This window comes from Lepus europaeus, chromosome 17 (genome assembly GCF_033115175.1).
Source record: "Lepus europaeus isolate LE1 chromosome 17, mLepTim1.pri, whole genome shotgun sequence".
Classification (NCBI taxonomy): domain Eukaryota; kingdom Metazoa; phylum Chordata; class Mammalia; order Lagomorpha; family Leporidae; genus Lepus; species Lepus europaeus.
Window position 1 is genome coordinate 5,215,134 of NC_084843.1, and position 11,020 is coordinate 5,226,153.

The window sequence follows — 11,020 nt, forward strand, 5'->3', positions numbered from 1 at the left end:
AGGGGCCAGGGAGTACACCAGGACTCAGTTTCTCACCAGGAACTCTGTTCACAGATAGGGTTTGGGGTTCTCTCATTGCTGTGGTCCCCATGCCTATCTGCCCTTGTTGTTTTCCCATAGAGTGATCTACAGGAGACCACAAGCTGCTGATGTTCTTAGCCAACCCTTGTCAGCCCCACCTCTTCTCCAAAGAGGCAGACCCCTCATTCCATTTCCAGGCCATGAGACCAGCATTGCTGTTGTGCATGAGGGTAATTGGCACATGGTCTTGTTTTCACGTAAATTCCAACATCTCTGCAGCCCCCACTCACTTTCTAGTCCCCTAGACTAAGCTGCTAGCACAGGCAGCTGTCACTCAGGGCGAGAGTCCACGGAAGCTAGGAGTGAGGTTGGAAACACTGTGTTTATCCAGCACAATTTATATTCTTGCTTTTGTTTTTAAATTTGTATTAATATAAAGAGAATGTGTATTTCATAGGTGCAATTCTAAGAAGATAACCATACTTTCTCCCCTTCCTTTTTCCCTCCCTCAATCTTCCTTCTTCTTTTCTAACTATTACAAAAACATAATTTCATTCCACTCTATAATCACAGGATTAATGCACCACTAACCATAATATTCAACAGGAAAGACTACAGTTCCACAGGAGAATAAACATGGGATAAAATAATCAAATCTCTAGATACCTGTTTCATTCCTATACATATTTTGTATTCTATATTAACTGCCACATCTCAGTGAAAACAGATGATATTTGTCTCTTTGGGGAACTGGCTTATTTTACTAAGCATAATGGTTTCCAGTTGCATCCATTTTGTTGCAAAAGACAGGATTTCATTCTTATGGCTGAGTTGTATTCCATCATGTGTATATACCACATTTTCTTTATCCAGTCATCAGTTGGTGGACATCTGTGTTGATTCTATATCTTAGCTATTATGAATTCAACTGAAATAAACATAGGAGTACAGATAATTCTTTCATATGGTGATTTCATTTCATTTGGGTAAATTCCCAGGAGTAGGATGGCTGGGTCATATAGTAGATCTATTTTTAGATTTCTGAGGAATCTCCATACTGTGTTCCACAATGGCTGTACTAGTTTACATCCCCATCAACAGTGGATTAGGGCACCTTTTTCCTCACATTCTTGCCAGCATTTATTGTTTTTTGATTTTTGAATGACAGCCATTCTAACTGGGGTGAGGTGAAACCTCATTGTGGGTTTTTTTTTGCAGTTCCCTGATCTAGTGATGATAACGATCCTGAGCATTTTTCATGTGTCTATTGGCCATTTGTATTTCATCCTAAAAATGCCTGTTCATGTCCTTTGCCCATTTCTTAACTGGATTGTTTGTTTTTTTGTTGTTGAGTTTCTTGAGCTCTTTATAGATCCTGAATATTAATCCTTTATCAGTTGCATAGTTTGCAAATGTTTTCTCTCATTCTGTCGGTTGCCTTTTTGTTGAGTGTTTCCTTTGCAGTGCAGAAGTTTCTTAGTTTAACGTAATTCCATTTGTCTATTTTTTATTTCCTGTGCTTCTGGGTTCTTTTCCAAGAAGTCTTTGCCTATGACAATATTTAGCAGTTTCTCCAATGTTCTCCTGATGATATCAGGTCATAGATTTGAATCCTCAATTCACGAGTTGATTTTTGTATAAGGTAGTGGTCTTGTTTCATCCTTCTGCAGGTGGGCATCCAATTTTCCCAACACCATTTGTTGAAGAAACTGTTCTTTCTCCAGGGATTGATTTTCACTTATTTGTCAAAGATCAGTTGGTTGTAGCTGTGTGGATTAATTTTGGGGGTTCCTATTCTGTTCCATTGTTCTGCAGGCTGTTTTTGTGCCAGCATCAGGCCACTTTGATTATAACTGCCCTGTAGCATGTCTTGAAATCTGGTGTTGTGATGCCTCCAGCTGTTTTTGTTGCTTAAGATGGCTTTAGCTATCTGGGGTCTCTTATGTTTCCCTATGAATTTTAGCATTTTTTTCTTAGTGTTGAGAAGGATGTCCTTGGTATTTTGATTGGAATGGCATTGAATCTATAAACGGCTTTAGGTAGCATGGAGAGTTTGATGATATTAATTCTTCCAATTCATAAACATGGAAGATCCTTCCATTATTTTTGTGTCTTCTTCTATTTCTTTTTTTAAGGTTTTGTAATTTTAATTGTAGAGCTCTTTTACATCCTTGGTTAAATTTATTACAAGGTATTTAAGTTTTTATTGTAGCTATTTTGAATGGTACTAATTTTATAAGTACTTTCTCAGGAATAGCATTGAGAGAGAGGGACATAAAGAGTGAGAGAGAGAGGGATTATCTTCCATCCACTGGTTTATTCCCCTAAATGGCCACAACAGCCAGAGCTGGACCAGGCAGAAGCCAGGAGCCTGGAGCTCCATCCAAGTCTCCCACATGGGGAGCATGGGCCCAAGTACTCAGGACATCCTCTGTTGCCTTGTCTGGTACATGAGCAGGGAGCTGGATCAGGAGTGGAGCAGCCAGCCAGGACTCAAACTAGTGCTTGTATGGGATTGCGGCTGGCATTGCAGGCTGCAGCTTAACCCACTGCACCTCAACACTGGCCCCTAGCACAGGATTTTATCATCAGAAGAACTCGTTACAGGCAAACAGCCAGGAGTTTTTGATTTGCCTTTGTGTGGTATAATGTGCACTGTTCAGTTCCTGGGGGGCTCCTTAGCCCAAGTTAGAGCACCCCACTCTCGCCTACTTTAAGCAAATGGGAGCTCCCCCTTGTGAGCTAAACAGAAATGGTACGCTCATGATGGGGTTTAAGTATTAAAGACTGTGGTGTCATCAGTCCAGGGGTGGTGGCCAACTGCTTCTTGGCTTGGAAACTGGCACAGGGAACAGTGTTGTGGACTCAGAACACACACAGTGTGGGGGCCCCAAAAGCACAACCCCACTTCCATGTCTTTTGAGAGGGCCATTGTTTAAGAAGACTTGCGAGTGGGAGACAGGGCTGTGGACTTGACGTTCCTACTGGGAGTTGGCTCGGTGGCCCTCGTGCAGTCTCTCCACAAGCCTCTCTGGGGGATCCTGTTTCTATGAGAAGGGAAGCAGGTGTCGAAGACATTCTTCCAGGTGCTCAGGGTAGCTGAAGGGAACGAGCCTCTGAGAGGCCGTTGCCCTAATAAATCGTGTGAGGTTGACTATCACTTAGATTGGTGTTCAACAGGGAAAATGAAGCTTTGCAATCAGAGCTGCAGAGAAGGGTTGGGGCAGAGGGAAAACAGCTCCAGCCCCGTAAACAATCCATCCTGCGGGCATCGAGGGGCTCCTGCTACTTTCTGGCGTCTTAGTTGGCTGTTGGCACGCACGCATCTCGGGGTGGTGCTTGTATGTTCACAGCGATGGCTATTGGGACCTTGATTTCTCATGAGCAGCTTCAGGCACCCCAGTCTTGTACCTGTCGGTTTGCTGACTTTGAAACAGGCAGGCACTTTAGGAAGCCTGGCCTTGGCAAGTTCAATTTATAAGACTCTGTGGTCTCGGCCCAGGAATGAGCCATGTGCAAGGGGGGGGGGGGGGGGGGATAAAGGACTTTCCGGAAACGCAGAAATGGACAGTTTACCTTAGTAACGTTATTGGGGCAAAATGAACAACCTTCCGTAGTTGAATGATAGTGGGAGGTAAAGAGACTGGCCGTCTCGTCCCTCATGTCGGTGAATTAGAATACTGGAAGCTTCCAGACTTTCATGGAAGACTCCCGAGCAGGCTGACATTGCCCTCACCACTCCCATGTTATAAAGGCGGGACTGTTGCTGAAAGAGAACAGGTGGACGCGACCTGTGATTCTGAACGAAGCGCAGGCTGGATGTTTCCACGCCGTGAGACGAGAGCCCTGGCCACGCGGCACCTGTCCTTGCAGGCGAGTGGATGCATGTGGCCATGCCCTACCTTCCTCCCCCCCCCCCAGGCCCACATGGCCCCGCCCCACCCCCAGGTCGGCCCAGTTCCTTCAGTTCTGTGACTCTGTGGGGCTTTCCCAGGTCTTCCTCCCGCCTGGTGGACCTGACCACTGCTCCGTGAGGCCTCCCCTCCCCCGTGCCAACCTTGGTCCTGGCACTGAGAGGCCATATGTACTTGGTGCTCCCTCTGGACTCTGAGCTCACACCGTATCTTTGTGTCCCTGCCACCTAGCTCCAAGTGATTAAAAACTTAGTCGTTAAGCAGATGGGTTGCTCTAACTGAAACCCTGGGAGCCATCCTCGAGTGGTCACTTCCACCTGGGAGACGGGGAGTCCCTGGTCAGGTGGGTGCTGCAGCTGTGGCCACTGGCCCCTCTGGGCTCCTGGTGCATGCTCCCCACCCATGCCCCTGCTGCCACTGCCCCTCCCCACCACCCAGTTTCTGAAGAGCTGCCACAGTCATCGTCCAGTGATAAAGCCCACGTGGCTCACCATCTCTCTCACCCAGAAGGCCCGCAAACTCCTTACATGGGTTTGCACAGCCACCTGCGTGTGTGGCTCCCACCCTTGGTGTGTGTTGTACTTCTGTGCAGGTGCTAGGTGGGATTGCAGTGTCCACGCACAGGCATCGTGGGCAGCATCCCACGGAGGCCGGAGGGTGAAGCTTGGGTGGAAAAGCATGATCGTGGCCACTCTCACCCCTGCACCTGCCCCTCACGCTACAGCCACGTTCTTGCCACAGGAACCAGCTGTTCCCTGCCCCACTCCTCCCACAGCTGGCTGCTGTGGTCATCCGGCCCTTCATTCACAGCTCTCCCTCCCTGCGTGGTCTTCCCAACCACTCGGGTCCTGAGCCCCGGGGCAGCCGCTCCTGTCCATCAGAGCACTTGCCGGATACTTTGCAGCCTCCTGGACCAATGGACTCCCATGGAGGCCGGCTCTCACCCAATCTCTTTCCTTCTGAGTGTCCCCTAGGAAGAGAGGGGATGTAGAAGGGAGGAAAACGCAAGCATTCAGGGTGTGTTGCGGGGCTGGTGTGAAGAGGAGTGGCGAGCACCTAAGGAGGCATCCTGTAGACACTGGCTGTGTTGTTATGAATCGTCACGCTGCCCACCTGGGGTGCAACGTCCCCCCTCCCTAGCTCTCACCACCTCCCTTCTCACAGTGCTCAAAGCCGCTCCCTGCACATTCTTTGACACTGGTGAGCATGGAGCCGTTCAAGGTGAACTGCTTTGTTCCAGATCGCACCCTTGGTGGGAAGGGTGGACCCTCCCCTGTTGGCCTCACCTTTTCCTCTCCCCCAGGAAGGCCCTGCTGCCCGGTCCATGGGCTGAGGGCTGTGACACATCCCCGAGTCAGCAGCAACCACCAGGCAAACACTTCCCTGAGGAGCAGGCCTGAGCCCACAGCCAGTGGATGTGCACCTGCACCGGGGGGCCGGGATCAAAGCGTCTGCTGTGGCGTTGCAGCCAGGAAGAGCTCAGAAAGCACAAAGGAGGTGCCCGACACGGCTGCAAAGCCTCACTGTGGTGTCCGGGGCTCTGAAGACACAAACCGAAAAGCACTGCACGTCCCAGAGTGGATGGAAGGACTGAGGTCGTGAAAGACTGACAGAGGCAATGTGGCGTGATTTACGGCCGCCGGGCACCCGGCACCGCTCCCCTCGGCCTCCCCCAGTCTCCAGGAGCTCGGGGGTTACTCCTGACTCGAGTCCAATCTCCGTGCGAGGCTCTCTCGGGGTGGTGTCCTCAGGCAGTCCCGTCCTTCCTTGCCCAAGTCCCTGACAAACGTACGTGGACATTCACCTTCGTTGGAAATGCCGTAGAATGTTCTGGAGGACCTTGGCTCTGGCCTGGCCCCGTCTGGCGCAGGGCCAGGGCTGGGCACTGGGAGGCGTCTTGACCACTCACAGTCTCTGCTCCCTTCCTTAGGTGGGAACCCAGGAGTCCTCAAAGCACGAACACTTACACATAGATCTCAGCTTTTAAAAGATTTATTTATTTATTTGACAATGTTACAGAGAGGGAGAGACACACATGGAGAGATCTTCCATCCGCTGGTTCAGCCTTCAGATGATGGAAACAGACAGTAGTGGCTAGTCCAGGCTATAGCCAGGAGCTTCATCCAGGTCTCCCACGTGGGTGGCAGGGGTCCAAACACGTGGGCCATTTTCCTGCTTTTCCTAGGCTATTGGTAGGGAGCTGGATAGGAGGCAGAGCACCTGGGACACAAAGTGGTGCCCACATGGGACGCTGGTGTGGCAGGCAGCGGCTTTACCTGCTACAAAACAGCACTGGCCCCTGTGTCAATTTTTGAGTTATATATTTATTTCCATTTTATTTGAAAGGCCAGAGAACGACATACAGAGATCTCCCATCCAGTGGTTCATTTCTTAAATGCCTGTAATAGCCAGGGTTGGGCCAAGCCGGAGCCTGGAACTCAATCCACGTGGTCTCCCTTGTGGGTGGCTGGGACCCTGTACTTGGGCGATCATGTGTGGTTTCCCAAGGGCGATCATGTATGGCTTCCCAAGGGTATGCATTAGCAGAGAACTGGATTGGAAGCAGGGGAACTGTGACTTGAACCAGGCACTCTGACGTGGGATGTGGGTTTCCCAAGCAGCTGCTTAACTACTTTACTAAACACGGCCTGGGTTTCAAATATTTTGCCATCAAAGTAAACTTAGCCTTTAATGTCATTTTCCCACATTTGGAGTACCCTCCTAATCTGATTCCTTTCTCCTATTTTCCTTTGAATCTTAGCTTTTGAAGTTCAGTAATGATGCCATATTCTTGCTTTCATGTTTGAAAACCTAGATAGAATGAAAGCCCTGTCACTGCGCTGTTCTCGGTCTCGTAAAGCAGTAGCCGCGTCGTGTTTCTCACAGGAAGAGTTTCCTATAATCCCTACCTCTGCCTCACCTTCCATGATATTCCAGAAACTTCTGTATGCGGTTGGTCCTCTGTATTTATGGATTCTGCAACTTTGGATACAACCAACTGTGCATCGAAAATATTTGGGAAAAAAATTGCATCTGTACCGAATACTTCCAGATGTTGCCCAGTGTTTCCTTGCAGCTCGTTCCATAAGCAAAGCACTGACCGGCCATTTGTGTGGCGTGTACATTGAGTCGAGTATCGTGGGGTACAGTGACGAGGCACAGCAGGCAGGAGACTGTGCAGGCTGCACAGGCATGCACGACATCATTGTATACACAGGCCTTGAGTAGCTGTAGATTTCAGTGCCTGTGGGGATCCAAGCACCCAACCCTCCAGGTACCAAGGGATGACCGTGTTCTCAATCCTGAGACGTCAGCTGCTCCCCTGGCTCGATGGGACAGGCAGGTGGCCCTCCATGGGGACAGCTGACCAGAAACACATCCAAGTCCTGCTGAGGAACCCACCACCCCAGCTGTGGGATGCTCAGTGAGGTGGGGAGCTGCTTACCGGCCTCTGCTCCAGAGAGCATGGCTGCCACTCAACGCCACGAGCCAGCCCCCCACAACAGCACCTCAGCTCATCCGCAGGACCTGGTGTCCCAGGCATCTCAGAGTTACCACAAAAGATCCCTTTTCAGTGATTTCAAAAGGGTGTAGGCAGTTTTTAAAGATATAGCTCTTTTTTTAAGAGTTATTTTTATTTGTTTGAAAGAATAACAGAGAGAAGTAGAGACAGAGAAAGAAAGGGGGAGAGAGGTCTTCCATCTGCTGGTTCACTCTCCAAATGGGCACAATGGCTGGAGCTGAGCCGATCCAAAGCCAGGAGCCAGGAACTTCCTCTGGGTCTCCCATGCAGGTGCAGGGGTCCAAGAACTTGGGCCATCTTCCACTGCTTTCCCAGGCCACAGCAGAGAGCTAGATTGGAAGAGGAGCAGTCGTGTCTCAAACCAGCACCAAGACATAGCATTTTTAAACTTATAAGGATTTATGAACATCGTAGTGATTAGGAATACATACATCCATAGAGAAACATTGCAGACTTACAGTGATTTTTAGCCACGAGGGACTGATCCTCAATCCAGGGACCCTGAGCTGTGTGACTGTTAGGTTGTCATCTGTTCTGACAGCACAAAGGGCAGGTGGTCCTCACACAGAGGCTGAGCGGGCCTGACAAAGGGCTACAGGCATCGTGAAGCCCCCAGCATCAAAATGTCCCCGTGGAGAGCTGGGAGATGTCCTGGTCCCCAGGGCCTCAAAAACCTAGGGTGGGGCTGTTTCTGGGGGGAGGGGCGCTGGACTTGCACCCCAGAAAACGAGACTTTCAAAGGAATCGCTCTCCACGCAGCAGGTGAGAAGGTGACTCTGAACTTGATGTCCTGTGTGATGCTCGTCAAGGCCAATTCACCATGGTCTGTTGCCATGGCAACTGCAGATGCTGCATCCTGCAGGGTCTGCCCGGCTGTGACAGAGATGGAGGGTCAGGGAGGGTCAGTCCGGCCTCTGTGCTGGACGCACCCTGCCGTTTAGAGATGAGAGTGGTGTTCTGTGCCTTCGGAAACGAGTGCTCTGTCTCTTTTCCCAGATAACTTGTTCAAACCCAAAGAGAGATGCATTTCAGAGAAGGAGATGCATATGCGATCCAAAAGGTAAGTGGTCACTGTGGACACAGGCGGAGGCTGGGCTGGCTGGAGGGTGAGCCCGGGCGCCGTCCCAGGGGGCCGCTATGCCTGGGTCCTTCTTTAGGGCCTGAGGTCATTTCGGCTGCACATCTGAAAAACCGGCCCAAGTGAGTGCAGCTGTCGGATTGTGTCTCTGAACATGAGTGCTGCCCTTGGGACAACTTAGGAACGAGATGAGTCTTGGATTTGGAGCAGACCCTGTCTCTGGTCTCTGGGAGGCACCCAGACCCGTGCAGGAAGACCCCTGCCTGTCTGCGTGGCTGCCCTGGGCGGGCACCGTGCACCGTGCTAACCCTAACCCTCCCCACTCCCTTTCCCCTCCCAGGTCCCGTCTGCGTCCTCCGGGGCCTTTCTCTCGGCCTTGAGGTCGATGTCCATTTGCACACACGCATGCATTCACAAGGTTTTTAACTACAGGTGGCCTTGCAGGTGCTGTCTGTCCATGGCTTGCACGCTCCACGTTTTGGGTTGTCTGCAAACTCATTTCCGTCCGAAGATACAGGATGTGGCCCTCGTGGGCTGTGGCGTGGTTCGGGAGGCTCTCCTAAGAAAACACTGAATCAGAAGCCACTCCGGGAGGGCACAGGGGTTCTTATTTTAAACTCCCGATGACTCAGACAGTCTGTGTCAGGAAGATGGAGCTTCCATGCAGCGCCCTGGGACGTGAGAGCTTTCGCGAAGCATCCTTGCGGTCCCCATGCTGCTCCTTTCTGGGATCACTGCTGGACCTGGCAGCTGCGTGTGCCTTTATTCACGCAATCACGCAGCCCATGTTGGTTCCCATGGCGCTCCGGGCACCGTGCCACGCGTGAGCGTTTCCCGGGCCTGCTGAGCGAGAGGCTTTATGCTTCCCAGCTGGGTGACAGTTTTGCAGGAAGAGGCCGGAACCCCAGCCCACCACTAGCCGGCAGGGACCGTCTCCAAGCACACGTGTGGCAGTGCGACACTGAATGCGTCTCCCAGCTGGTGTCAGGATGACACAAGACAGCTGGTGCCAAGTGACAAGCTGCGTGTCTGATATTCACGATAAGTTTGTCATCGTCCTGTTGCGCTTCGTACTCGTTGACGGTGGAACCTCTTAAGCAGATTCCGCCTGGCTTTCAGACATGAGGGAAAATGAGATGTTTGAGCTGCACACCGTGTGGACAGCTGTCTCGTGGCTCGGGCCGCAGCGACTCCACTGGGCTGGTGGACGCCCTGGGCATGGAGACAGCTTCAGTTAGAAGCAGGAAGGAAGAAGGGGTCCTCCCGTGCCGCGTGTGACGTGGACGCTCCGGAAGACCTCAGGCCAGGAACTTGGTGCCTCGGCCCGGAGTGCATTTGGAAGCAGTGTAACTAGAAATGCAGTAGGTTAGCAGGCAAAATCGCACTCCCCTGTGTGCGGTCTCTCCCCACGTTAGAACTCCTGCTACCTCTGCCCACTGCTGCTCCTTTTCCAAGTCACAAGAAGGCACAAAGGTCTTTAGGGTCAAGAGCACAGAGTGGCAAAGCAGTAGAACACCTCGTTTGACACATCAGTGTCACGAACCCCTGAGAAGTCAGGACAAGAAAAATGGCTTCTGATAAATACTTGGCCTCGGCAGCTCTGCCTCTGGGTGGGACCCCGCCTCCTGGTGTGCTCCGGGGGCCTGGGGAGGGTGCTTTGTCCCTGGTTCTCACGGTGCCGAGCCCAGGAAGGTGGAAGAGCAGCTCAGCCGTGGCACTGCGGTCACCCCCCATTCCAGATGTTCTCTGCATCTGTTTCAGAATCTATAATAACTTGCCGGAAGTTAAAAAGAAGAAAGAAGAACAAAAGAAAAGGGTGATCCTACAGAGTAACAGGCTCCGTGCTGAAGTCTTCAAAAAGGTAACGCCTCGCGCCAGCAGGTGTGATGTGTGTGGTGCACAGCCGCGAACCTGAACTTGACCCTTTGTTTCCCTGCCTCTCTAGCAATTACTGGACCAGCTCCTTCAAAGACACGCAGTGTAACCCCAGGCCTCCCTGCTGACCGCTACCTGCGCCCAGGTGGACTCTGAATGCAGGATAAGCCATTAAATGTAACATAGCTGCATGACGTGGAAACATTTATTTTATGTTTAATTTTTATTTATCTATGTATAAAGGAAAAATAACTTCCTAGATGACTGACCCAAACCAAACCCTCAGAGCTCGGCCAACAAGCGCCTGCTGTGGGCAGATTCTGCCCCCCCCAACCTCCCCACCCCCGGCACCCAGTGCTGACCCGTGCAGGTTCTCGCTTCTTCGTTCGTCCTTTGCCTCTGGTTTTTACCCTCTCGCCGTGTCCACCCACGCAGAAAGGGCTAATCCACTCCAGTGTGCTTAGATCCCTGGGAAGACTTTTGCTTCAAGTTTGTGGGACCCGAATCCACCACTTGTTCAGCACCATTCAGCACTTGTTTGCCCATTCTGCAAACTCCAAAGTGAGGTCTCTTCAAAGCTTCCCGGCCGCACAGAGCCCTGACACTGGA

The 11,020-nt window shown here is 51.3% G+C and overlaps 1 protein-coding gene across 1 annotated transcript in view; it reads left to right on the forward strand.

Moving 5' to 3' along the window:
• C17H10orf90 (chromosome 17 C10orf90 homolog) overlaps positions 1-10,520 on the forward strand; it is a 73,718-nt gene extending 63,198 nt beyond the window's left edge. Inside the window, exons 5-7 of the mRNA XM_062214924.1 lie at positions 8,455-8,518; positions 10,298-10,397; positions 10,482-10,520. Coding sequence (XP_062070908.1) covers positions 8,455-8,518; positions 10,298-10,397; positions 10,482-10,520 — 203 coding nt within the window. The remainder of the gene's footprint in view (positions 1-8,454; positions 8,519-10,297; positions 10,398-10,481) is intronic.
• The last annotated feature ends 500 nt before the right edge of the window (positions 10,521-11,020 follow it).